The following is a 27982-nucleotide window of genomic DNA, read 5'->3' as shown; positions in this document are numbered from 1 at the left end:
CCCCCGCTGCTCTCCACCGCCCCCCTTCCGCGGGACTCGCTGGGCACGGGATGCGCAGAGCTCGCGGCGTGCAGAGAGCGGGAGCCCCCAAGTTTACTTCCAAAATCCCCTTCGCCTTGGATAGAGGGGGCTGATTTTTCCTTTCCGTGTTAACCGCCCCCCCCCAATCAATTGCTGCGTGTTCAGTGGGCTCCCTGGAGCGATGGAAGTTTTCCGCTCTGGTTCATTGCAGGACTGGCCGATCGGTTTAGAGGAGGGGGCTGAGGGTAATAAACACTCCCCTGGGGTGGTCCCCCCTGCTTGTCCCAGAAGGCGAAGGTTGCAGCTGGCTCGGGTCTTCCTGGCTGGTTCTGCTGCATTTGCCTTGTGCCGGAGTGAGGCACCACCTCAGTTCTTTGCGTCCCCGTCCTCTTCGCATCAGCAAACCGCCTCCCCCCCCCGCGTTTTCATGCAACGCGAAAAAACAGTCCTGATTTTTATTTGTAATGACTCGGGGGGGGGGAAGGGGAGACTGTGGGGGGTCGATCTCTTAATGCAAACAGAATGCGAGGGGAATCGGTGTGTTTAACCACGCAGAGAACTCCCCCGGGGTTGCATTTTGGGGACGCACCTTCATAGTTTGCATGTTCTGCCGAGCTGATTTTCTTCGGCGAATTTTGGAAATTCCGGTGTAGCTGGGAGACAAGGAAGGATTCTTGCTTATTGCGTTGCTCAGCGACAGTCCCTCCCCCCCTTTCACTGAGGGCCGATGGCTGCCTCATTAGCTGGCTAAGTTTTAATTGGATTAAGCAGCCCCAGTAGTGTAATTGGTTCACTTTGGAGGCTGAAATATACATATTGGCCTTTTCCGATGAAGAAGCGGGTGAGATGCTTTCCCGGTTTTTTTCATTTGGTTTTTGTTTGTTTCCGATCGGGGGCAGAACACGGAGGGGGCAGCTTTCAAGCAGATGGGAAGTAAAGAGGTGGAGAGAAGGGATTTAATGGACAGTGCATCAGAAGTGCAAGAGACACTAAACCTTCTGTGCAGCATAAACATCAAAATGCGGTGGAGGAATTTTGTTTAGAAGAGTGTTCTCTGGCTCCTGCTAGAGGCGACCAGAGAGAGGACACACTCAGCTCTGCAAGGGTATTCTATTTTTTCCTTGCTGTCCATAACCGCCCATCTGGAAGGGCTCTCATTAGAAGTATTAATCGGATACATTTTCTGTTTTGAAAGCCAGACATATGGGAGTGTGCGTGGCCGATCCAGAGGAACAATCCATGGCACGTCACCCGGAATAAGAGAGGGCAGAGTTTTGACACAGCTTGAATTGGGAGTTCTCTGGATGCTTGTGCTTGTACGGCAGGGAGGTGTGCGTTGATGCGGCGTGCTTTGGTGTGTGGCACCCATGTCCCACTGCATGTGTGTAGACATGAGTTGTAGCGAGGCTGAAAGTGTGCTGGAATTGCTCTTAATGTCCTGGCACAAGATGAGACAAGGTCAGCCCTGTGTAAGGGCTTGGAACTAGGTTCCAGCCAGGGCTGAATTAGCATGTGCAACTAATTTTCTGTCGGCAGGTAATGTCTTTGCGATGCTGGGTCTATGTCCTTTGCAGCCTGTGTGTTGGATTTGTGGGTTCTGCTCTCATGCGCGTAGGTTGCTGGGTGCAGAGGCACTGGCAGGCAGGTGTGCTGCTGGGGCTGTTTGCACTGCTGTAGTGTGTAAGTGTGCTTTGCAGGGTCTGTACTAGCACCAGGGTGTAGGTGTATCTGAGTAAGTGTATTGTAGAATGAGCTTAGAGCCTTTCTGTTGGATGTGGCAGGTATGTTTGGGTCCCTTTGCACTAGCGTCAGGGTGTGAGTGCCTGGCTCAGTCTGGCCGGTACGTGTGTCAGGGGCATGCATTCCTGGGTTTGTGAGTACTGGGTGTGTAAAGCTGGATCTGTTTCGCTGGGCACCATGGGCATATGTGTTACCAGGAGTGGGCATGGTGTCAGGTGTGGATGCGGGCATATTGCCATGTGCATGCATGGTGTGTATGTCCGAGTGTGCGTACGTGTGTGGTGGATTTGTGTGAGCAGTATAAAGAGGGGGCAGGGATGGCCAGGGGAGAGTGAGTTCTTGTTCCAGGAGCGGTTGGACATGTGTGCAGATCCATCACTGTTTGCTTTCAAGACAGTAACTTGTTGCAGTGTCAGATGATTGTATTCCCTCCAGCCTGAGCCATGCCTGTGGTGAGAGGGTGACGACCGTGACCACTCGCTGCTCCCGCTTGCTTTGCGGCAGGGATGCTCACTAACGTCTTGCCTGAGCGACCCTTTGGTTTTCTAGGCCAGATTTGAATGCTCTCTGTGCCAGCGCTTCCCAGCCTGCTGCGAGCTCACTGGAGTCCCTGACGTGTCTTGGGACGTGCCGTGTAATTGTGCAGTCAGGGAAAGGACGCTCGTGCACCTCGGTATCGCCCTTGGAGAGGACGTCCCCTCCACGCGGGGTGGGGAGGGGGAATTCTTCCCAAAGGAGGGACGCTGTCATAGGTAAAGGCAGTTCGTTAGTCGCATCTTCAGGCTCCTGTTCGGTGCTTCTTAGTAGATCGTTGCACCCTGCACAGATAAGGGGACATGGAATTAACGATGCTCTACTCTGTGAAGCATGCAGCCCAGCTAAAGTGCAGTGCCAGAGCATGGGAGGCTGAAACCCCATCGCTGAAAGGTTCGGGGTGGGTGTGTGAATGTTTTAAACCAACCCTTCCCCCCTTGGCAGTAGCAACATCTTGGCAAAAATGCGCCATCTGTGCAGCATGGCTCTGGAATCGATTGGGATGGGGGATGCGGAGATCCAGAGGAGTGGGGTGGACACGAAGCGCAGCCGGAATCCAGCCTGGCAGGCAGCATCTCCCGATGTGGTCACATCGAGTGTGGCTTCCTCGCCCAGAGCTGTGACGCTCGCAGAAGCCTTGCGATGTGACTGAGCGTGTGGCCTGGATTACGAATGTGGTTCGTGACCCTGCTGCGTGGGGATACCCAAACCACCAGGGACTTGGCTGGCTGGTTTTCCTACCCTTGTCCCAGAGTGGCAGTTGTGATTGGCTGGGGTGGGTTTGACTGGAGGCTGGTGGCAGCAGACCTCTGGCTCTGCGATTTGTCTCCCCTCACAGCCCAGTGGGGTGTTGTCCTAAGATGTGTGTGTGCTTGTTTCCCGAGCTGGGCATGAGCTGGGGGATTGTTCGGCTGACAAGGTGAGTGGGAGAATGCAGTGGGCACGTGCCCATTGCCTTGGCATCTGGCCCTAGTAGAAACCTGCAAAGAAAATGAGGGTTCCGAGACTCTGGTGAGGCATGACTTTAATGGTGCGATTTTGGGGTGAGGAGAATGACTACAGAGGTGCTGGGGGGTGTTAGTCCTGGATGGGACAGTGAGGGTTTCTCTCCGCCTCTGCCGGACTGATAGTTTTAGGGGTTAATTCCTAAAAGTAGTGAGGAGCTTCTGCAACCCTAGCCCTCCCCCCCAACTCCTTCCTGAGGGGGACCCCATTCAGGGTGAGAGGGTGGTGCAGCCTCCAGGGCTCATTTGGCCCTTGGTCTTCTTTGGTGGTGTTTCTTCTGATGGAGACATCTCGCCATGGGCAATGTGGATTGAAGCCTTGCAAACCCATTTCGTATCAGCCACCAGACAGACATCGGATGGGAATAGGACTGCATCTGAGCTGTCAACTTATTAATAGTAATAATACCTGCCTCTTACAGAGTGCTTTGGATCAGTCTCACTTTACAAAGGATGTCAGTCTCATTCATGATTCCCATTTTACAGGTGGGGAAACTGAGGCACAGGAAATGCAAAGCCACTTGCCCAAGGTTACGCAGCAAGCCAAGGGCAGAGCAAGAGCCTCACCACTTTGTCCCTTTGCTCTCTTCTGCTTTCTTGACGTCCTGTCAGAACTTGACCAAACAGCTGGGTATAGCCTGTTTCGTGCAGGCCACTGAATAGCTCATCAGAGGGACTTTTGGTCAGTGCTGTGACCAAACTGGGTTGTGGAATGCGGAGCCGTCTACAAAATATACCCTGGCTGAATCCAAGGGGTGCTGTGGGTGCTCTTCTCTTCTGCAGCTCAGCTTGGGGGTTGGTCCGCTCCAGGAATGGTTAGCCCAGAGATCAGCTAGTAGCTTCGGAATGACTCTGATGCAGCAAGCAGGTTCCACTAGTCCGGGGTCTACAGTCAATGGGATTCTTTCCAACAACTTCTGTGGCCTTTGGATCAAGTCCTCAGTACCGTGTCCCGAGCTCCTGGAGTGGTGAAGAAGGCTTGGAAGATTTCCAAAGGAGGGGTGTTTTGGAGACACAGAGAGAGAGAGAGATTATCTAGCTCCTGTGTAGCAAAGAGAATAGCCACATTTCATACAGTTCCTGCTAGCCTATATCCCTGCTACGGACTCTTGGTTAGATGGACCCCCTACCTCCTCCTGTAAATTACACCAGGCAGGAGGCAGGGATGAATGGTGTGTTCTGTGGCCCAGAGTAATCCTGAAGCCTGGAGGGGATTTCGTCGCTCCAGTTCCCAGCCTCGCACTTGCAGTGGAGTTTTACCAACAGCCATTGAGTAAAATAAATAAGAAGGCCTGTGCTTGCCAGTGGTAGCAAGTCTGATCCAGTGATTGGCAAAACAGCGCCATTAATTACCGCTTGGCTTCGCTGCTGGGATGCGTTGCTCAGGAAAGGTGGTGGCAGCGTGCCTGGGAAACCAGAGGGAGTGGGGGAGTGAGAACGGAAGGGATGAAAGAGGGAGAGAGAGGGGAAGCAGGCGCTTGTCTCCAGGCACCATGGAGATACTGCAGTTCCTGCTGGAACCGCCACCGCAGGTGTTGTTCCCTGCCACAAGCACGCACACATGCTCTCCCCAGGGAAGGATGTTGCAGTTCTAGGGGTGGTTTCAGGCACTGAGAATTGGAGACACCAGGCCAGGTTCGCCACTGGTTTCAATGGAGTCACACCAGAGGTGGATTTGATTCACCAGTAATTATGTCATAGAGCAGCTCTTTACCACGTTAGACAGGCTGTGGGGGTGAGAGTCTGCCCCTTGCACCAACAGCTTACAGCCGAGCGTCCCGATTCTACGAAAGTATCTGATGCATGAGCCATTTCTCCTGAGTGGGGGTCATCTTGACCTTTAAGGACCAAGGAGTGTGAGTGTGTGTGTACAGAATGGGGCCCTGATTGACAGTATCCAGGCCAAGGTGTGGAAGTGGAGACTGCACACAGCATCAGGTCTGGGCAGAGAGTTGTTAGGTCCATCTGTGGTACTCGTACAATTGGGAAGGGGGATTTTTTCAGTTGTGCTGGAGGGAGGGAAAATCAGGGGGTTGGAAACTCAGCCCTGTAGGGAAGGCTGGTATGTATGGGCCGTTACCTTTGGACAGCCAGGACGACGGTGCCAGGTGCTTTCCTAGCACCTAGGGAGTTGCACTTCTTGCCCCCTAAAAGCACGTTCACTTCCTGTCTTGTGGTAGTGTTGTGAAGTGTTTAACAGCCGAAGTGCTCCACCCCAGGAGGCTGCATTCATTGGGGAGGAGGAAGAAATTTCTGCCAAGGCAGTTTGGGATCCATCAGGATGAAAGGCTCGGTGTAAATGTGAAAGGACTATTAATTATCTCCTGCAACTTATGCCTTGGTCCCTAGTGGTCTCCATGTTAGGAAGTGTCATGGGCCATATATTTTATATGCACTTTAAAAAGAACAGTGTCAGGTTAAAAGCTTTTTGCTTTGCTGAATGAGAACCCACTGGTCAGTTTCCCTTTTGTTGCTAGTCAGTTTCACTTTCAGGGTCTCCTCTGCTCCATACAGGAGCCAATTCATCTCCCACTGAAATCTTTGGGAAGGCCCCTGCTGAGTCGCCGGGGCTATCGCTCTTTGGGGCAGAGACCATCTTTGCGTTCTGTGTTTGCGCAGCGCCTAGCACAAAGGGCCATGACTTAGACTGCAATATAAAATAATTAATAATAAGGCAGTGTTTGGATTGTAGTCACTGCAGGACAGGGTTTGCTTTCAAAGGGCACTGTTGAAATAAGCGTTGGGGGTTTTTTCCCTCCCAAATTGACTCATCTAAAAAAAATCCCAGTGTCTGACTCAACCTCTTGGACACAGTCTGTCCTGATTTTTTTTTTTAAATCCTTCATTTTTATTATAAGAGTTTTTCTGCTCCTCGTGGAGATGTTTGCATGGGCCTCTTTTAGTTATCCAGGTCTCCCTTTCTAGCTGACTCTGACCCCGATCCTTCAAATGTTTCTGATGTCATAAGTAGCGTCTTACTCACTTGGTCCCATTGACTTTGGTCAGCCAAATAGTGGAGCGAGGTGCTGTTCATTGTCAGTATGCAGGCCTGTAACACATGACTTGTGTCCTTGAGATCACTGGGGCAACTCACTCATGTAAAGTTACTCATTTGTTTGCAGATGTGGGGCCTGTGCAGTGAATCTGACTTGACCCGTGCACAAATAAACAACATGGAGTGAGATTTGCTCTACCCAATTCCTCCCCTCTCTCTGGAGCCACTGGTAACAAGAGGAAACCCCAGACTCTCACATTGCTGACATCTCCTTAAATTGTTCCCACTGGACTTTTTAAAGCAAAACATCCTGGATGCATTTCTGTTGGTCTTCGCTTTGGTCAAACATTTATAGCACGGGATGAAGGGCATGAAAGCTGGGCACGAAGCATCCTTCTTCCGGGGCATCTGGCTGTGGAATGAGGGAATCGGAAATTTGTCTGTCTTCAGGAAATGCTGCAGAACCTTCCTCCTTGACAAATTCTTTTGCTATAAGGAGGGTGACGCTCACAGTACAAACATCCCCTCCTACCTGCCCCTTCTCTCCTGATCCACTTGGAGCTGGGTGTCTGATTCCCAGCTCCAAGGGACGCAGCAGTGCTGGCTCTGATTGAGCTTTTGAGCTAAAAATAGCAGTGCAGCCATGGAAGCTTGAGTGGCAGTGGTGGGGGGGACTGGCTGCCTGGAACACTATCCTGTCCAAAGCCCTAGGCACGTATTTGGAATGCCCCAGCCCCTCCTATCAGTTGCGCTGAACCCCGGAAAATGGCGAGAGAGATGGATTCTTATTCTGAGTGTGTTAGCTGGTGAGGTGCACTGCACGATTCACCTTTTCTTTCTGACCCCTGACGGGATGGGTAGATCTGGGGAGTGACAGTGGGGCAGCTTGGGGGGGGGGGGGGCAATTAATTTTTCTATATCGATGTGATTTGATTTTGATGGGTCTGTTTGTTTGTACCTGTGTTTTTCAAAGACTGTCAGAGGCACCCAGAGTGCTGACTGCGGCCTTAGTCCAGAAAAATCAAAATGAACCCAGAGGCTCCATGCACAGCCAGATCCAAGTCCCTGGGTTCGGGGGAATCCCAACAAGCTGAAGGTTCATTGCTGCTGAGTTAACTTTGGGTTTCCTGTGGATGTTTTACATTTTTTTCTCCCAACAACCTCGTGAGTAACAAACCCTGACTGAGGCCTCTGTAGTCATAACTGCCCCTACATGGGAGGAAGGCGTCATCTCTTATTGGGAAGCATTAGGAAACCTCTGTGCAGTCTGAGCCGGAAGAAACCATCTTCTCTGCTCCCCATGCTGCAGCTGGGAATAATCATGTGTGAGGCAGGTATTTAACATCTTCCCTCAAGAGAGATGAACCCCAGAGACTTTTAACTGGTTTCAGAAGGGCTGGGTTTCTCTCCTCCTGGAAGGAGATCTCTGGAGAGATAATGCACCTGCATGACAAATAGTTTGATGATGCATTCTTCTGTCTGAGTCAGCCCTGCGTGACGCTGCTAGAATTGTGGTTCATTTTTGTTTAAAGATGAGATTTATATGGCCGACCTGACCACTTGCGGTCGTTAAAGATCCCATGACACTTTTTGCTGGCGTTGGGGTTTTCACTCTCCTAGGTAATTACATTGTGCCTCCGTAAAGCCACCAGGCAGTTTCAGGTGGATAGACTCTTTTGCACTTTCTATGTTAAAACCCCAGTTAACATCCTATAAAACAGCTGTTGCATTCCACCCCAGAGGTGGCTGCATTTCAGGAGCAGGTAATGAAATTCCTTAGTCTGAAAAGAGCTTTGGGATCCATTGGGATGTAAGATACTATGTCACTGAAGATAATTATACTATGTAATTAAAAGATCGGGAGCCAGATTCTGATCATACTTACGCTGCTGAACCTCTCCCGATATCAGTAGAGTTACTCTGGATTTACACCAATGTAAGTGCAGTATGGGCCTGATATTCAAGAGACTTGTGTGTAAACAGAATCATCCCCTGATCCTTTTACCTTGCTGCTGAGATTTCAGTTTGGCATCTTGCCTCCTAATTCACTCCTGTAGAAGGTTGCATTTCCCTCCAGGATTTTAGGGAAGGATGCATTCCTGATGCAGAGCTTCGGCAAGGACAACATAGACAGCTAGAAGTAGGCGTTTGGCCAGGGCACCGTGATGCTTGGGGGAAAAAATGCAGTGATAGCTTTAACGGCTCGGATTAGTCAGGACGTCTGTTTTGTGTCTCATCCAGAAGATGCCTCTAGCTGCACCACGCCTCATAGCACTGCTCTGGGTAGTGGTAGTACTGACATAAGACATAAGTTCCGCTCCGTGCCATCGAGTGCCACCTGGCAATGTACTGGGGTCAGCAGCATGGACTCTCCGGGGCAGAGAGTCCCCTCCTGAATTGCTGGCCGTGAGGCGATCCACCCAGTTCTCCTCGGAGCTGAGTGCTGACGAGGCGGATGATGGTGACTGCTGCAGGCCATAATGTGCTGTGATTCTTGCTGTGCTTCTGGAGAGGGCCCAGGCAGCTTCTCATCCAAGTGGAGAATCACTGAGACTTTAGCATGCAGGGGGCCTTCGCAGCTTTGCTGCAGACTCTGAGGAAAGGATTCACCCCAGGCACGGGGCCAGTATGAGGCCTGTGCACCTCTTACTGCCCACGTAAGCCTGGCTAGGGTGATGTACGTTGGGCCTAACCCTGGTGCTGCCCCCTGCGTGGGGATGAATTTCAGCCCCCGTGCCCAGAGCTGAGGGGAGAAACATCTGCCCAGCCATGGCCCGACAACCCCCTGCCCTTCCTCGTGCTTGGAGCTCACATGGGGTTTGGAGTGGGGGAGAGTATTTAGCTCCTGCAGTGCTGTGATTTGAGGAGTCCATGACCTGCTGTATCACTGCCTGCAGCGGTGAAACTGGGGCGGGCTGGTGCGAACGCCTCATTGAGACAAATGCAGGGGGGTTCTCTGTGCTGCATGCAGACTCCAGAGGAGGGCGCTGCACTAGGATACGGCCGCGAGGTACAAATTCTGCACCAGCTGACGGGTAGGTCCTGCTACAGCTGCCTTTCATGTCACAACGTGGCAGGCAGCCCCTTGGCAGCCCCTTCTCTGCACCCACCTTGTGTGCAGCCTGCCGAGGCGCCGTGTGCGGTGCCCTGGCCAAGGAAGACTTTGTGTGTGCAGATGAGGCTCTTGTGTTTTGTGTGGGGTGTCCTTTGTCTGGGCGAGTAACTTCTCATGGCCTAGCGGAGGGCACGGCATGTCAGGGCTCCTGAGGGCTGCGCTCGGCTCTGCCACTGAGCTGCAGCGTGACCTTGGGCAAATCACTGCCCCGTGTGCCTTGGTTTCTTTGAAATGGGTTTAAAGAGGGGCAGCCGCTGAGATCCTGGGGGCTGCACAAGGGCACAATGTTTTAACAGGCGATTTACCACCATCCTTTTCGATGCGCAGACCGGGGGTCGTGTAGCAGAGCTGGAGAGTGGGGGTTAGAAGCAAGGCTTTTAATGGTTGGTAATGATTCTGGCCAGCCGGGCTAGCAGCACTCAGCCTCCTGGGACCTGCCATCTTTACGGGACAGATCGGTGAAGGGATGATGAGGCTGCTGAGAGGCTGTGTTGGGTCAAACCTCAGCCATGTAGCGTCCCTAGAATGGAGCCCGCAGGCTAGGAGCGGGAGGGACAGAGCCCCACAGCGAAGGGGTGTTGAAGGGGCCACATTCAGCCCGTCTGTTACACCCAAGCAGCCCTATCGAGGTCAAACAAGAATCTTCTCCTCCAGCATCATGTTCCCCTGTGCCGTCAAGTCCTGCGCTAGCTACCGGCTGCACCGATCCATGAGCTACAGACACGTCTTTAGGCCCTGAAGTAGAGGGGCAGGCCCAGTGGCTCAGTATGGACTGTGGGCATCCAGGATTGAAAGCGGTGGCTGGGGTAGCTGCGAGGCGCTCACACCGCTTATCTGGGTTGGATATTCTGTATGCAGCAGCCAGCACCGTGGGGCCTTGATCCCGGCTGGAATGTCTGGATCTTTTGCGAATAGAAATAATTCATAAACTCTGGGCAGGTAACCTGGTCTTGCTGTGTGTGCTGCAAGGCTCCCAGCACAGTTTTTGGGCGTTTGCTTTGTGCATCATTGAGGGAGGGGCAGCCAGCTTCTGACGGCAGAGCCTGTGTCAGTGGCGACGTCATAGGAGGTGGAAAGAATCCAGGTGTCCGGCTGAGTTTGCGACAGCAACAAAAAAAAAATCACCTTTTTGATCTGCAAACTGTGTGCTACTGATTTGCTCTGAAATTGCCAGAGCGCGAGGATAAAAGTAGAAACCCCAGGAAGCCAGTTTTACACAATTTCTTTCTTGACTCTTTAAATGGTTTTTTTAATTACCTCCCCAAACCCTAAACTGGCTCTGTAGCACAATGGGGAATGAGAGAGGCAGAAGCAGAATGAAAGATCTGAGATGAATTGCGACCACGAGGCAGCCAGCAAGTTCGCCGGCACTTCAGTGAGGAGCCACCGATGTTTGGGAACTCCTCCCGATTCCAGGAAGGAGCCGGCTTTGGTGGCCGTCTGAGCCACTCAGCATTACAGCATCGAGAGGACAGAGAGAGCGTCGATTTTCATGCTACTGGGATGTCGGAGGTCAGGAAGGTTGGCAGCAGTTTCAGATTGTTGCTGCTCTGGTCGGTCTGCAGGCTGGGCCGGTTTAATAGATGGCAGCATGGAGAGAGACTCACAAACGTGCAGGTGCAGGATCCTCAGCTGGGGTAAATGAGTGTAACTCCAGTGAAATGATTGGCGCTGCCTCTGATTTACACCAACGGGAGGGTCTGGCTCCTGGAGGTCAGCAGACTTGTGTCCACTTACGCCTGGCCTGATTCTGGCCCAGTTAGAGCGTTTGGAAGCGACTGGGAACTTTCATGCAGCATCTGAGTTGATTGCTGGTCGGTTTCCTCCGGGAAAGGGCTTTGGGTGGCTTTTTAGCTGGCCCCTCACTTTGGACGCCTTAAAGGGACAGGCCTCCCTCCCTCCAGTGCATGGGTCCCTCCTGCCAAGGCCCTTGCCCAGATCTCCGGGCCACTGTGCAGCTGATTTCCCCAGCAGCCTGTCGTCCCCACTAATGGGATAGTCTCTCGTTACAGTTCACGGCATCGCGTGGTAAAACACCCTTTGGTTTGCTCCCCTCCCCCTTCCAGCTGGGCCTTCCATGGCCCTGGCGACCCCTCCAGTGCCACTGTGCATATGCTGTGGGGCTGCCAAGGAAACCCCAGAAATAAGGGGCAGCTTGGTGCTCCAGAGATCCTCTGCTTCCCCTGCTGCCTTGTAGGCTCCCGACCAGGGTCCTGGGTGTGGATCGGGCAGCGTATCCCTGGGTGGGGTGATCTCCAGCTGCCCTGCTTGGGCTCTCTGATCTTTGGCCTTTGTCTGTGCTTTAGCTGCTGCTGTTCCACCTCCAGCTGCAGTTTCCTCCAATGTTACAAGCTGAACAGGGATTTAGTTGGGGATTGGTCCTGCTTTGAGCAAGGGGTTGGACCAGATACCTCCTGAGGTCCCTTCCAACCCTGAATTTCTATGAGTCTATGAGTCTATGCTTTAGATCAGGGAGACCAGCTTCTGCAAAGATGATGTGGGTGGCTTGGCGAGGGTCACCCTCTCCTTGGAGTCAGTCGTAAGCACCAGGCCCTAGTGTGGTGCTCGGGGGCGCTGTGCTGCAGGGGAGTGGGGTGAGCGAGTCAGCAGGGGACGCTCTCCTCTGCGTCATTGCTAACAAATGCAAAGTGCTCCACTTAGGAAGGAACAATCAGTTTCACACATACAGAATGGGAAGAGACTGTCTAGGAAGGAGTATGGCAGAAAGAGATCTAGGGGTCATAGTGGACCACAGGCTAAATATGAGTCAACAGTGTGATACTGTTGCAAAAAAAGCAAACGTGATTCTGGGATGCATTAACAGGCGTGTTGTAAACAAGACATGAGAAGTCATTCTTCCGCTTTACTCTGCGCTGGTTAGGCCTCAACTGGAGTATTGTGTCCAGTTCTGGGCTCCGCATTTCAAGAAAGAGATGGAGAAATTGGAGAGGGTCCAGAGAGGAGCAACAAGAATGATTAAAGGTCTTGAGAACATGACCTATGAAGGAAGGCTGAAAGAATTGGGCTTATTTAGTTTGGAAAAGAGAAGACTGAGAGGGGACATGATAGCAGTTTTCAGGTATCTAAAAGGGTGTCATCAGGAGGAGGGAGAAAACTTGTTCATCTTAGCCTCTAATGATAGAACAAGAAGCAGTGGGTTTAAACTGCAGCAAGGGAGATTTAGGTTGGACATTAGGAAAAAGTTCCTAACTGTCAGGGTGGTTAAACACTGGAATAAATTGCATAGGGAGGTTGTGGAATCTCCATCTCTGGAGATATTTAAGAGTAGATTAGATCAATGTCTATCAGGGATGGTCTAGACAGTATTTGGTCCTGCCGTGAGGGCAGGGGACTGGACTCAATGACCTCTCGAGGTCCCTTCCAGTCCTAGAGTCTATGAATCTATGAATCTATGACCCTGTGCCCCAGCCCATTGCTCAGAGATACTGTGCTGTCAGTTTGGGAGGGACCTAAACCCAAGGTAATGCTAAGATGATTTAAAGAGCCCTTGATGCACTTGGCAGGAGCAGGTTGTGTGAGCCATGATGGCCGGTTTGAATAACTACACCCTGGTTGTCAAAATTGCTAGCGTGATTTCAAAGAGAGACCGTTTTCCTCTCCCTTCCTGCCTTAAATGGGTGGGTAGCATTGCTGTTAGAGCTGCCACGTCCCACCCCAGAGGTCGCTGCATTTCCGTGATGGGAGAAGCAAGTGTGTGACATATGCACATGTGAGCAGCCGGTGCAGTTTGCAAGGCACTGAGTGACTGACAGGGGCTGTATCGAGGCAGGGTCAGGTACTTTCGGAGAGTGGCTCTGTGCTGCTTCAGACTGTACACCAGTATTATTCTGGGAAGGGGCATTGGGGCCAAGGGGGGTCTGCCCTGCCAGGATGCAGGAATGCTTCTATGCAGTATGGAGGCCAGGGAAGCCCTCTGCGAAGTACACCTCTAACTCGATATAACGCTGTCCTTGGGAGCCAAAAAATCCTACCGCGTTATAGGTGAAACCGTGTTATATTGAACTTTCTTTGACCCACCGGAGTGTGCAGCCCCCCCCCCCCCCCCGGAGCGCTGCTTTACCACATTATATCCGAATTCGTGTTATAGCGGGTCGCGTTATATTGAGCTAGAGGTGTATATAGCGTGTCCCCGTCTGACTTGCTCGTCCTCAGGCTCTCTGCCGCTCCATGGAGTGAAGATGGGAAATCATCCTGCCAGGTCCTTAATGGATTATTTAAAAATATAAAGAGAAAATGAATCTCCTGTGCCCCACATTCCACCCTGTGAGTTCGCTTCCCATTATCGCTATAAAGCTGGCGCTTCCATAGCCATGCCGGGCTGGGCTCCCGTTCCCTTGCCTGCTGCTAGTGTCTGGTCCAGAGAGGTAGAGGCTTAAAGAGAAGTGGGGGACTTGAGAAGGAGGGGTGCCTGTTGAATCTTGAGGGTTGAATTGCAGATGCAAGGGATCGCATCTCCAGCCACCTGATTGGCACCCTCTGCTCGGTGGCAGAAGATGCGAGCGCTGGACTTGGCAACCCAATTAAATTGCGGGGACAGCTTTCCCCCACAAAAGTGAGGTCCCCCCTTCGCAGTTGTACTCTCCTTAGCACGTTGGGGAAGGGGGTGCAGGTGGGGAGGGTGCGCATGTGTGGGCAAAAATGTGCAAATCTTGCTGAGGCTCCTTCCTACCCACTGTTGTTATTAACATTGGAGTATTGCAGCTGGCTTGGGGCAGGTCTACACAACTAGACACCCACAGCCGGCCCACGCCAGCCGACTTGGGCTCATGGGGCTTGGACTGTGGGGCTGAGTCATTACGTGTAGACGTCTGGGCTCGGGCTGGAGCCTGGGCTGTAGGAACCTGCGAGGTGCCAGTCCCTCAGCTCCACTGTACGGACATATGGTAAATGGTACAGCCAATGCCCCAAAGAGTCTACAATCTAAAACTAGCGTCCTGCCCACCTGTTTCCCCATCAGCCTGTGCTGTCGGCTGCAGGTACCAAAAGAGTTATTCGGTTTGAAATACACACATTTCAAACTTTGTTTTGTTGGTTTTTGTCTTGTAAATGGAAGTTAAGTTGAGGTTCTGATGCGATCCCGGAGCTCCAGGAGCTGGGGCTTGAAGAAACACGCCAGATATCGCAGGTGCTGTCAACAGTAGAGCGAGATCAAATGCAAAAGGATTTTTCCTCCCCTCTCCTTGGAGATCACCATTAGTGGATTACAAGTAACGGCTGTCTAATACTTAAGCTGTACTGTAATTATTTTGGAGTAGAGCGTCCACATGGGGAGATATTCCAGAATAGCTCTCGCAGAATAGTTCATTGCACTAGAGCTATGCTAGTAAGATTAATCATGTGACCAAGCCCTTAGTCATGGTTGGCCTGGGGGCATGGCCCTTCCTGCCCCTCATGCTAGTGGTTGTGGGTTCAACTTCCAGCAAGCCTTGTGTAGAGAGAAAATGCTGAGGTTTTGGCGAATGAGGCTGGCACCTCTCCATGGGCTTCTCCTTTCTTGGTACTTCCAAATGAGGACGCTGTTAGCTTTGATTCAGACTGGGCTGGGAAGGATTAGCTTTCTTCTGCTAAAACACGGGGAATTGGCAAATCCTAAAAGGTGCCAAAGTAAATTCTTCCTTTTAAATAAAGCATTGTGGCCAGCGCAGCTGTGAACTGATGTTCCAGAAGTAATGGTAGAGCGCTTCCTGCACACTTGTGTTGGTTGCAGTTGTAGATTGGGCTGCCCAGGTTGTGTTGCACTGGGTGTATGTGTTGGAGTACACACAGAAGTGTGTGCTCATGGGTGTGTGGGGAGGGGTGGAGAAGTGTGCTTATGTTAGTGTTTGTAGTGGGTGGGAGGATGTGTGTTTGTGTGAGGGTGGTTGGATTTGTGTGTGTTGTGTTGTGTTGTGTTCTGCATGGTTTCTCATACTGGCTCCTCACTAGAGCAGGGCACATTTTTTTTGGCTAAAATCTTTAATTTTTTTTGTGCAGCAAAATGCACATTGGTTTTTGGCCGAACCATTTCACCAACTCGTGTCGATGTCACCAAACTGTTTTGGCCGCAATGAAAAAAGAAAACATTTCAGAACTGTGAAAATGAACCATTTGGATATTGCCAAACAAAAACTTTCCAGGCTTGATTTGCAAAACTAAGGAGGAGGCGCTGCCTGAAAACCGTTGGCCCAGTGCCTGGGCCTCTTCCCTGGGATTTGGGAGACTTGGGTTCGAATCACTGCCCTGGAGGTGGGACGTGACCCCAGGCTGTTGTTTGTACTGGGGTCAGTCTCCTAATCCCTGCTGTGGAAGCTGTTCTGCTTTGCAGAGTGTCATGTGTGTGCTTGTGCTGACAACCACAAACCTGTTGCTGCTAACAAGGAGAGATGCCAGCCAGCGAGAGGCCGTTGCTCAATAGCTGGGTTATTTTTAGATTTATAAGGTGCCCACCATGGGTCTCCAGAGAAATAAAATCCAAGGAGGAGCCCTCCTGCCTGAATGCCTCATTTCCTGCCCCCCAGACCTGTCTCCCCTGGGCCAGCTCTGTCTTGTCTGGGCTGAGCCGCAGCCAGCGTGATCTCCCCCCAGGACCGTATCTCAGCTCCAGTGGCCAAAGCATGGTCAGCCAGTCTCTAGTCCTGCCAGACGGCAGCGAGGGCTGGGAGGCTTCACAACTGGTGCAGGAGGGGCACCGGCTCGCTGCGGGCATCTTGTGCCGCTTTCCCAGCTGAGACACCAGACGCGGGAGAGGAATTTGTTCCCGGGTGGTTTGTTCTGTGCAGCACCCTTGGCCGGGGTACGCCAGGCCCCGTGGCATCGAGGAGGGGCCTGGCTGCTGCCTTGTGCTGCTTGCCTGTGAGAAAACTGCTGCGCTCTCCTGGCAGAGCCCCCTTACCGGGGGGGGGGGCAGGTTTGCGTTAGTGGCTCACTTAATATCTGCTCCTGCCTCCTCCTGTGTGTCCTCCCAGCCCGCCCGGCCTGGCTCCCTTCCTGGGGGTTCTGCCTGCAGCGCCCACCCCCTCCGCATGCAGCCTGGAGGCAGCCGTTGTGCTGCTCCGTGAAGAGCCAACAGCCCCAGCAGACCCCAGAGCTTGGGCGTGCTTCCCAGGTAGATGACGCCTCCATCAGCACAGCACCCCCTACTGCTCTTCTGGAGTATTGGGTCAGCACTAACTCGAAGGGGACAGCGCCTCCTGCTGAGCTCCCCTTCCCACTCCTTGCAGCAGAACACCCCCGGCGCTGCATTGGGCCAGCACGGGCGGAGGGGGGAGCGCCCCTGCTGACCCCCTGTGACGAACTGGGAATGTACTTAATGTTTTCTCTGAATACTGTGTTGGTGCCTCAGTGTCCCATGGCAGTTCTTAATATCTAGGTGGTGGGATAAGGGTGTGTGATTGCTGCAGAGGAAGGGGCCAGTGCACCTAAATGCCTGGCACTCTGTCTCCTAGCAACTGATGGCCTGGGCCCCTCCCCTGCAAAGGTGTCAACTAAAGACAAAGAGATCAGGTGACCTCCTGGCCCGGGAAAGGAACTGAGCAGAGAGGGAGGGGGTGGTTAGTCTGGAGCTGGCTGGGGACGAGGAGTGAAACGCAGACGTGGGGGTCTGGCTCACTGCCCCCAGAATGGACCCGGCTGAGGGGTCCGGTTCGCAGTACCTACAAGCTCTGTTTTGGACCCTGTTCCTGTAATCAAATAAACCTCTGTTTTACTGGCTGGCTGAAAGTCACGTCTGACTGCGAAGTGGGGGTGCAGAACCCGGTGGCTTTCCCAGGACCCCGAGGGGGCGGGCTCGCTGTGGGAGGCACACGGAGGGGCAGAGGATGCTGAATGCTCCAAGGAGAGACCCAGGAGGTGAAGCTGTGTGAGCTTCTTGCCCTGAAGACAGTCTGCTCCAAGGAAAAGGAGGCTCCCCAAAGTCCTACCTGGCTTTGTGGGGAGCAGTTCCAGAGCATCGCCCAGGGACTCCGTGATACCCCCGTCCCCGCTCCAGGCAGCTGAGTGTGCACAGGGCCAGGACTTGTGCACATGGTCCTCTGGGGAGGGGCGCTTGGTAGATCTCCAGCTGCTGCTCTCAGGCGGCCATCCTGATGAACGCCCTCCCAGCTCTTCTAGCATGGCTGGCTCCCCCTTCTGCCCATCCTCCCTCATGGTGATGGGGGTGGGGCCCACCGCCTCCTGCACCGGGACCCTGTGCCTCACGCCGGGCCTACAGGATCGGCCCTGGCAGTGCCAATACGGAGATGTCAGGAAGAATAAACGTTCAGGGCTCACTGTGCTGGAGCTAATGAAAACGAAGAGCTGGGAAGCTGGAGAATCATGCCCCTGAGGGAGCACTTTTCTCCCTGCACGTGGGGCCGAGCGCCGGCCTGCCTGTCGGACGAGGAGCTGGCTACATCACTGCCTCGTTAGCTCTCGCATGGAGGTTCCCTCTGCCTACTGCACAACCTGGGACAGGAGACTCCAAGGCTCTGCCTATCCTGAGCTGCTCTTGCCTGAAGCCCCAGCCATCGGGGTGGCAAGGGGCCTGCCCGGCCATTGCCTGATGGGGCAAACACATGGCATGTGATGGGTGCATTGGGGCGTGGCGTTGTGTGGCGTGGCCTTCTCCTCTCCCGGTGTGCCAGCATCACACCATGGCGATGTCTCCTCTTGCAGCGCTGCGTAAGGCAGCAGCCTTGTGTCGTGATGCAGCTGCGTGACACGGCAGGGTCTTGCGAAGCCAGGGGGATGAGTCGTGCGATGCCTCGTCACGTTCACAAGCAGGAGCACTGTCACTAGCAGCGGTCATGCCGTCGTCGCATGATGCAGGGTCATGCGGGGCACCGTCCGGCTGCTGCAATGCAGGGGTAGCGTGATGCAGTATCCTCGTGTCATGACACAAATGGACGCAGGGGTCATGTGGCCCAGAACCCTCGTCTTGGGGTGTGCGTGCTGCTATGTGACAGGATGGAACATCCTGGTTTCAGCCGTGCGCTGGGTGGGAGCAGCAGCCACTAGTGATCGGTTACAATCCCAGTGCGAAGGCTGCTGTGGACCGAGCCTCTTCCCGCAGCAGCTGGTATTGCGCTGCCCTGACAGCGCACAGGGTCCAGTCATTGGCTGAACCAGAGGTCACTTCGGTGGGGTCCCTTGGGCGAGGGTGGGGACTGCCCTGCTGAGCCGTGGACAGGTTCGCTCCTCCATTGGGATGGCTGGCACTGGCGAATGACCCTTATAATGCAGCTCGGGGAGCTTTTATTCCAGTGTGTTTTCTCCCTCAGGGAGGTGTCTTTCCCATCCCGATGGCCAAGCAAGGGGTATTGCCTCCAACTGTGTCCCTTTCCCCGGGGTCCAGCTGGGAGGGAGGAGCCAGCGGAAGACTGGCCTGGGCAAACAGGCTGCGAGGCCAAGAAATAGGCCTGGTGGGTGGGTGGGGAGAAGGAGCTGGCGAGAGCTGGCTGGCATCTGCCCACCCAGCAGTGGTTCTGGAGACCAGGCGAGGGAATGGAGTTGATTTGCTCCCTAGAGGTGGTGCCGTCTCCCCCACATTCCTGGCTGGTGCAGAGACAGCGAGGACAACACCGGAGAACAAAAGGTTTTGTTCCTGTGGAAACCACAGCAGCAAAGTTGCAGTCAGAGCTGCGTGGAGGCTGACGAGGACGTGTGCCAGGCGGATGGGGGCTCCGTTGTGCACAGCTGAACCTCCGGCCCCTCAGGAGTGTGGGTAGGAGGCTGGGCATCAGGACGGCTGGGTTCTGTTGCTCTCTGGAAGACAGTTCAATCTAGTGGCTGGCATCTCGGGCTGCGAGTCAGGACTTGTGGTTTCTGTGACTCTCCCTAGAAGTTACTATGGGGTGGTTAGAGGTGGGTGCTGTGGGCAGGACTCCTGGGTTCTGTTCTCTTTGGGGCAGGAACCATCTGTGTTCTGTGTTTGTACAAAGTCTAGCACTGCAGGCTCCTGGCCAGTGACTAGCGCCACTACGTGCTCCAGCAGTACAAATAATTCATAATAGTATTGCTGTGCCGTGCACTCGTTAGCGCATTTCACTGAGGCCTGTGAGCAGCCAGCCGCTGGCTGGGGTTTAAGTCTCAAATGGTGGCGGCTGGGGTTGAGTTTGGATGGGTGCACGGACGTATGTCTCAAAGGGATTCTTGAGTTCTCTTGCCACTGAGCTTGTCTGTGACCTTGGGGGAGTCACATTGCCCCTCTGTGCCTCAGTTTCTCCACATGTCCAGCTGGGGTAATGCTGTTGCCCAGCGGGAAGGTCTGTGGACATGAGTGAGTTACGAGAGCTCTGGTAGCACTCTGATGCCAACCAGTGTACTATGGAGACCAGGATCCTCTTTCCCCATGCAGGGACCCTGTCTTAGGGGGAGCTGCTGAGCTGCATGAATACAAAGGATGTAGGGGAGAGGCGCAATCTAGGGCTCCAAAGCAGAGTTCCTTTGGGATTCATGTGGCTGCTGCTGGTGAGCCCTTGATAGATGCATTCCCTAGGGTCATGTAACCAGTAAGTCTGTTTCCTCTCTTCTAGGGGGCCTTGGATCCCATGGGACCCACATCTAGACCTCCCCTGCTAGTGTTTTTGCAGCCCCCCAGCCCTATCCTGCATGGTGCTATGTGGCCCCCTCTCCTTTTGAAATCACCAGGCGCTGATGGGGCCAGCACCTTGCAGGAAGAGTCCCCAGCTACCCAGATTCTGCAAAACCGTCTGTTGTTTTTGCTCCCCATCTTGCCCACCAGTTCTTCCATGAAGTCACAAGTCTCACATCCTTCTGCAAAGCTTCACCAAACCAGCCAGCCTTCCAGGGCACTTTCCCACTCCCTCCCACCTCCAGTCAGATCCAGCTCCTTCCCATCTACCCACAAGCTGAGGACTCCAGCATGCTGGGTTTGGTCCTGTGCTCCAGGCCCTGTGCTTGGCAGCGGTTTCCAGTCCCACCAGAGCTCCTTGGACTCCAGCTAGCTTTGAGCCCTTGGCGCTGCAAACCACAATGCTGCAGCAATCATGCTGGCTTCCCCATTCCTGTCCTGCATGTTACAGGCAGGTGCGTCATGCCACCAGAGAGCTGGCATCTCTTTTGCAACGTGGGGCTCACGCTGGTGGTTCTTGTGTGATCGGATCCTGGAAATGGTCCCTGTTCTCTGCTCTGAGAGCGCTACGCTAGCACAGATAGAGCAAACCTTCATCCTCACACGGGCGTGACTTTCACCCGCCTTGCCCTGACCTCCTCTCCCGGATCCCCTCCCTCCCGGATCTCCCACCTTTAGCGTTCTACCTGCTACTCTGGCTGTATCTCAGATCACACGTGGGCTCCTGCTGCAGCCTCCGAGGTCAGCCCAGCTCACATGGCAGATGCAAAGCCTCTCTTAAAAGTGACTCTTCTGCCCTGATTTAATAAGGCAGCTGCCATCCGTTATTTTATTAATAAGTTATTAAAATCCCGTTTGAGGTGAAGCAGCTGCAGCTCTAGGATCATTCCCAAGAAATATGTTTTTAATGATCTGTTGGTTCCTAGTTAATGTACAACAGGTGTCCACAGGAGCCTCCATGTCCTCGCAGAGTCCCGCTCTGATGAAGTGTCGTCCTGACTCCAGAGAGTCCCCCACGCCGTCTTGGCCCCAATGCCTTTGGTAGAAGGTTTCGATCCATCAGTCCCTGCTGTGCTCACTCGGGACAGGACGTGGGGAGTAGCCGGGAAAGTCGGTAGCATTCGGTCTGTTCTCCCCCTAGCTTATCACAAGCCCCATGTGGCTATCTGCTTGAGACCTGTAGGGATACTGGCTACATTTTCTCCCCCTCTCCACTCCAGCGAGAGGAGCTGAAACCCCCTCCCTGCTCTCCCATGGGGAGGGGTCTTAGACTCTGTGGACAGCCCGTTGGCTCCCCTGTGAGCGCTGTATCTGAGCGCCTCGCTGCCAGGAGTTCAGGTCTCTCTAGCTCACCCAGTCCATCAAGGCGGGGAATTTGCACCAACCGTGATGTGAACGGGACTGAGACCCAGCAGCCTCATTGCACGTGGGCTGCTCACCAGCAACCCGGCTGCCATGGGCTGGATTTGAACCAGCGACCTAGCAGCAGCAAGGTTGCTGGGATGGCGAGGGGGACGAGTTTACTCGTTTCCTCCTGCACGGCCATGGCAGCTTGCGAAGTGCAGCTCAGGATAACAGGCTCGTCACGGTGTCCCTGATCCCTGTGCCAATGTCAGCTATTAATTAAAAGGGCTCTTGCCCCAGTTTATTACATTGCTGAATGGGGTGGGGGCACTTGCTCACCTGCTTCTCTCCCCAAATTAACCTGTCACTTGTGATCTTTGCAGAAGGTCAGTGGAAGGGACAGAGGGGGGCTGGAGAGATGCAGCCAGTGTGTTGCATTGATTCCTGAGCATTGTCCCGGGGAGCATCTGACAGAGCTAGTGAAACCCCAGCTAAAGCCACCCTGTGAACATTTAACAGGCTGTGGTGATTATGTCATGGGCAGCAGTTTGGAGCAAACCAAGGGCTGTGGGGAGGGGACTTTCTGCTGTCCGTCCCAGGGCTGTGGGGAGGGGACTTTCTGCTGTCCGTCCCAGGGCTGTGGGGAGGGGGCTTTCTGCTGTCCGTCCATGGCCATGTGTGTGAATGCGGGTGTGTGCATGCAGCGTGTTTGCAGGCAGGGGCAGTGTGTGTGTGTGTGCAGGTGGGGTGTGTTCAGACGGGGTGGGGGTGTCCATGTGTGTTGCCATGGCCCCAGAAGCTAAGGACATTCTGACCCAGAACTGTCTTGCTGATCTGGTACCTGTTGCATCTGGGGGGGAGGGACTGCATCCCAGGTCCTGGCTTGTTCCTCTGCCAAGCAGATGCTGCCTCCTTTGTTCTGTATTTAGCAGGGGGACGCGCCTTTGGTCTCTGATTTTTGGGGGACTGTTCTCAGTGATCGCCTGGCTCTCTCACTTCTTTCCCCCAGGGCCGTGCTGCTATAGTTGGTGCCAGGTGGCTCTGGTGATGACGCTGGGTGGTTTGGGAGCCTGTTAACCTCCCAGTTCAGAGCTGGCCACGGTTCGTGAGAGATGCCAGCAGCCTGGCTGGTGCTAGCCAAGCTCAGCAGAGGAGACAGCTGGGTCCTCCAGCACTGAGCTGATGCCTGTTGTGTGGGCAGTGCCCACTGGGACGTGGGATAGGCTAGCGCTGTCACGGCCTGCATGGCACTATGTGCATAAAGCCCCCAATTCTCCAGGGCTGTCATCACTGCCTCTTATACTAGATCTTAAATCAGCCAATCAGGATCCTCTCCCCACGGCCATTATACCATCCCTGCGATCCCTGACACCGGTACAGCACCCCTGGATCATAGAATCACAGGACTGAAAGGGACATTGAGAGGTGATCAAGTCCAGTCCCCTGCACTCATGGCAGCACTACGTATCTAGACCATCCCTGACAGGTGTTTGTCTAACCTGCTCTTAAAAATCCCCAGTGATGGAGATTCCACAACCTCCCTAGGCAATTTATACCAGTGCTTAATCACCCTGAGAGTTAGGAAGTTTTTCCTAATGTCCAACATAAACCTCCCTTGCTGCAATTTAAGCCCATTGCTTCTTGTCTTGTACTCAGAGGTTAATGAGAACAATTTTTCTCCATCCTCCTTGTAACAACTGTTTATGTACTTGAAAACTCTTATCATTTCCCCCCTAGGTCTTCTCTTTTCCAGACTAAACAAACCCAATTTTTTCAACCTAGGTCATGTTTTCTAGACCTTTAATCATTTTTGTTGCTCTTCTCTGGACTTTCTTGAATTTGTCCACATCTTTTCTGAAATGTGGCGCCCAGAACTGGACCCAATACTGCAGTTGAGGTCTAATCAGCACAGAGTAGAGCGGAAGAATTACTTCTTGTGTGGTACAACTCTCCTGCTAATACAGCCCAGAATGATGTTCGCTTTTTCTGCAACAGCGTTACACTGTTGACTTATATTTAGCTTGTGGTGCACCATGACCCCTAGATCCCTTTCCACAGTTCTCCTGCCTAGGCAGTCAGTTCCTGTTTTGTATGTGTGCAACTGATCGTTCCTTCCTAAATGGAGGACTTTGCATTTGTCCTTATTGAATTTCATCCTATTTACTTCAGACCATTTCTCCAGTTTGTTCAGATCATTTTGAATTTTAATCCGATCCTCCAAAGCACTTGCAACCTCTCCCAGCCTGGTATCATCTGCAGACTTAATAAGTGTACTCTGTATGACATTAGCTAAATCGGTGATGGGGCAGGAGAAAGCTGCATCAGGCTCTGCCATGGCATGGGCTGGGCAGTTCTGCGTTAGGCGAGCATCGGGCAGCCTCTGATTCGGTCCTGCCTCTGGGCTGGGGAAGCTGCATTTGTGGGGAAGGACTGTGAATGTCCCAGTGGATAGAAAACCTCTCTTGGGACACTCCAGTAGATGCAGATGCAGAGCAGAGATCCCAGGGTAAGTTTTCCCTCTGGGAGATGAGTGGGGAAGCTCCAGTCATTCACAGAGACTCTCCAACAAGACACTGGGCCTCTGGCACTGCCTGCCTCCATGCCAGGGGCACAACAGCCCTGGGGACCCAGTGGGAGCCTGAGGTACCAGCACTCACTCTGGGCAGGAGCACTTTGTTTGCTGGGCTGTCAGACTGGGATCCTTCCCAGTCCCTGACACTCTGGTCTCTCCCATCAGCTGCCCTTTGGCCTGCGGGCAGGCGATTGGCATTCACACCCCAGGAAGGCCATTGGCAGCGCCAGGAATCTGGTGTGGAGGGCAGGGAAAGCCAGTGTGAATCTGGATGAAGGACGCTTCCTTGCCTGCTTGTGCTGGCGGGGGTTTCTGCTGGGATTATCTCAGAGCCTCTCTGCCATGGAGAATCTCTCTCTGCTTCCTAGCCCCCTTGGAGCAGTGCCATGATCCCACAGGGCTCCCGAAGGCCTGGTGCTACCACATTACAAACCACGCCAACATGTGGGCACGCGTGTCCATAGTGGGCATAAAGTGTGAATTATCTCTGTTTCCCTGCCCGCAGAGGAGCAGAAAGAGCTGCTGGAGCAGGGCGAGCCCCACACTTCCATGGGGCTGGCACCGAGGAGTTGAAAGTGGCTGGGGGTCTCTGACCTGTGCTTAGCAAGGGCTCAGATGGGATGATCTGTGAGCTGGTAAAGCAGGGTCTGTGAAGGCTGGTGGGCAGAGGCTATGGCCCTGGAGAAGGGGGTCTGTCACCGTCTGTGTCAGTTGTGCCGGGCTGGGTGCTGCAGGGAAATGCCAGCCCTTCAGCAGCGGGCATCTGGCCAAGCCACAGCGGTTTGGTTTGTGGTTTGGGATTAGCGCTGGGGAAATATGGCCGGTGTTCTCCTGCTCTCAGAGGAAAGCATGGCTGTCCTCCACCCTCCTCCCGCGAAGGGTTAACCAAGGGCTTGGCAAACATGAGCTGCCCTCCCAGGCGCCTTGCGGCATCTGCCCCATTGCAGGTGGGGAAACGGTGAGACCGGCCCCAGACGGGAAACCCAGGTGTCCGCCCACATCCCTGCAGAGTCAGGGCTAGAACCCAGTGGGAGCAGGATTTGTTATTTGTATTGCCCTCACTCCTCAGCCCCAGCCACGGCCCAGGTCCTGGTCATTCTCGGTGCTGCACAGAGCAAACCCAAAGTCCCTGCCCCATAGCCCCTAGGAAGCCCCCAGTTGGCACCTCTTGTCAGTGCCAGGCGCCCTCCGTAGCTCCATGCTCCCTGGCCAGCCTGGGGCGAAGGGGGAGCTGTGGGAAATCCCCTTGTTCCCCAGCTCTCGCACCCCCCGCTGCCACATGAGCTGCTGGATTCTTGGGTGGGGGATGGCAGGGTGTGTGACTTGGGCGGGAGGTGGAGACGGAGACTGGGATGGACAGACTTGGGGGGGCCTTGGATGGGAATCACCCCCCTCAAGAGTCATAAAGCTCCACCCCCTTTAACTCCTTCAATCCCACTGGTGCAGTGACGCCCGCAGATGCGGCTGCCTGGCATTGCTCAGGATTGGATGCTCTACCGCTCCCCTGCCCAATTCTCCTTTGTCCTCCCCCAGGCTGTCTGTCTGCGCTACCTGCCAGCAGAGCAGATTCTGCGCGCCCTGGGCAAGGCCATCCCCTGTGTTACCGGCCTGTGCAACATCGAGCATAGCTCCAGGCTCAGACTGCTGTAATGTATATATCTGGGGAGGGCTGTTTCTCAGGAATCCCTTGCTCAAATGTCCCCAAATTTAGTTCACTAGCCCTACCGCATGCGCCCACGAGGCACCCCAAGTTTCAAAGCAATATGGGTAAGGTATGGATCTTAGAGCACTTGGAAGAGACTGCCCTAACTGCGGAGCGCTGGTGCTTCTGCTGCGATAATGGCTCCTTGTTCTGCTGCAGCTCAGTAAGGCTCTGTCTGTCTGTCTGTCTCTCCTCCTGCAGGGCAAATGACATAGGATGACCCCTGCTGGTCCCCCTCTTACTGTCTGTGATATCGTCTCTCTTGTGGCTAACGTGGGGCTTCGACCCAGCTCCCAGCGCCTGCTCAGCTCTGGCCTCCGGGGTTCTCTACGGCTCGTTCTCGCTCCAGGACCTCTTCCCCACCATCGCCACCGGCTGCTCGTGGACCCTGGAGAACCCCGACCCCACCAAGTACTCCCTGTACCTCAAGTTCAACCGGGAGGAGCAGGTGTGCACCCACTTCTCCCCCATGGTGCTGCCACTTGACCATTACCTCGCCAACTACACCTGCGGCCCGCAGGGAGACGCGGGGCCGCCCCCCCGGGGCCAGGAGGACAGAGAGGAGGAAGGGGAGGCCCGACTGGAGCTGTGCCAGGGTGCCAGCCCCATCACCTTCCTGCACTTCGACAAGAACTTTGTGCAGCTGTGCCTGGCCGCCGAGCCCGAGGCCGCGCCCCGGCTGCTGGCCCCCGACGCCCTGGAGTTCCGCTTCGTGGAGGTGCTGCTCATCAACAACAACAACTCCAGCCAGTTCACCTGTGGGGTGCTGTGCCGCTGGTTCGAGGAGTGTCTGCGGCTGGGGGAGCGGGGGGCGCGGCGCTGCAGCCTCACCCAGGCGGGCTGCAGCTGCCAGGCCGAGGTCCCGCCGGTGCCCCGGCAAAACGAGACGCTCTCCAATGCCCTGCCGTCTGCCGACGCCCCGGCCGCCACGAGCAGCAGCCAGTGCTGCGTGACCGAGCTGCATTCTGGGAATGCGAATGATTTATACGCGTCAGAGATTAAATACGGTAAGGGGGCGCCGGGCTCTGGAGAAGGGCAGGGGGTTCAGAGTAACAGAGCCACAGCCGGCACGGGCTGCATTTGATCACTGGGTGCTGAGAGGGGGAAGGAATTTGGCCCCTTCCGCCTCCGGGAATCTGCTTTCCCTGTTAGCACTCTGGGGCGCAGATTGCCCAGCGCGGGCAATTCTAACGCCATCCAGTAGAGGGCAGCGGCTCTCGTGCACGCTAGTCGTTATGTATAGTGATTACAGCCCTGGGCTAGTGCATGGGATGGGGCAAAGTGACCCGTCTGGCTCCAGTCTGTGCTGAGCGGAGACGGGAGCTAGTGGAGTTGGTTTATAACCAGAGCGCTCAGCTCCATTCCCCCCGAGGGATGCCCACAATGGCGTTTGGCCTGTTAGCATCCTGCCCTTGGTTTGCTGCGAGTTCATGTTGCCGCTTGGCCTGGAAGGAATCCAGCTCAAGTCCCATTCCAGTCTTCTCCCCCGGCTCCCCGAGCAGGTGTGTGTGCAGGGGGTGTGTGCAGGGGAGCCGCTGCACCGCCAGCCGGGTGCGATGTGTTGCTTTGCGATGCTCTGGTTGGGTTGTGAGGTTGTAGCGTGATGGGACCCGGCAGCTTTGGGGTGCACTGGGGCATGGTGAGTCTGCCCAGACGGCCCTGGCGGCAGCCCTGCGCTCTGGCTGTGCGGAGCTGCCTGGCGTCAAGCTGGCGAAGGGGAAAGGTTTGATGGTTGGGCTGCATTGAGCACGTCGGTTTGCAGTGCTCCGCCAGCTTTCTTCACCCGTTGCGGTTTCCTGGCTCTGGGGCTGGCTCTGAGGCCTTCTCTTGGATGCAGATGGCTCCGTGCGCTTCCCCCAGGGCGCATCGAACATACCGACCCGAAGGCTGCTTAGAACAGACCCCAGGCACCTTCCCCAGCGCTGCTTGTGCCTAGCGCGGGCTGCACAGGCTGCTCCGGGTGCCGTCCATTCTAGAGCGGGGGGGGGAGCGGCTCCCCTGTCCCCTTTGGCAGCTGGATTCTGGGATGGTCGGGGGAGGGGGCGTGGAAGGGGGAAGGCCATGTGCAGTGTGGTGCGAAATCCAGCAGGGGGCAGAATGGACTTCAGGGCTGGGGAGCTCCCAGAGCAGGTTACCCTGGGGTGCTTGCCCAAGGTTAGAGCTGGGGAGGAGTTTGCAGTTCACATGCTGTATTTACCCCCCGCCCTCCCAATCCATGGCATGGGGGCATTGGCAGGGGATCTCATTGGCACCATCTTCTCTCTGGCTGAGCGTCGGTGGGCGTGATCAGCAGCTGATTTCCCATCCGTCTCTGCTGTGCTGAGACCTGCATCCCACCACCTGGCTGATGTGAGCTCCCAGTCCAGACCCAGCAGCCTCTCCTGA

General features: G+C 54.6%; 2 protein-coding genes across 2 annotated transcripts in view; both read left to right on the top strand.

Moving 5' to 3' along the window:
* Positions 1-27982, top strand: part of ADGRB2 (adhesion G protein-coupled receptor B2) — a 100645-nt gene that overhangs the window by 508 nt on the left and 72155 nt on the right. The window lies entirely within an intron of this gene.
* Positions 959-27982, top strand: LOC115637775 (adhesion G protein-coupled receptor B2-like). Its single transcript, XM_030539370.1, has 3 exons — positions 959-1126; positions 25799-26604; positions 27891-27982. Exons 2-3 carry the CDS (start codon positions 26067-26069, stop codon positions 27980-27982), a joined length of 630 nt encoding a protein of 209 aa, XP_030395230.1. The 5' UTR covers positions 959-1126; positions 25799-26066.

This window comes from Gopherus evgoodei, chromosome 20, assembly GCF_007399415.2.
Source record: "Gopherus evgoodei ecotype Sinaloan lineage chromosome 20, rGopEvg1_v1.p, whole genome shotgun sequence".
In the NCBI taxonomy this organism is placed as follows: Eukaryota; Metazoa; Chordata; order Testudines; family Testudinidae; genus Gopherus; species Gopherus evgoodei.
This window is presented reverse-complemented; position numbering and strand designations above follow the sequence as displayed.

Excerpts from the sequence above, each read along its gene's own strand:
- LOC115637775 (XM_030539370.1), top strand. The coding sequence starts at position 26,067 with ATGGTGCTGCCACTTGACCATTACCTCGCCAACTACACCTGCGGCCCG. Across the intron at positions 26,605-27,890 it reads CGCGTCAGAGATTAAATACG|CTGATTTCCCATCCGTCTCT; the intron begins GTAAGGGGGCGC and ends CGTGATCAGCAG.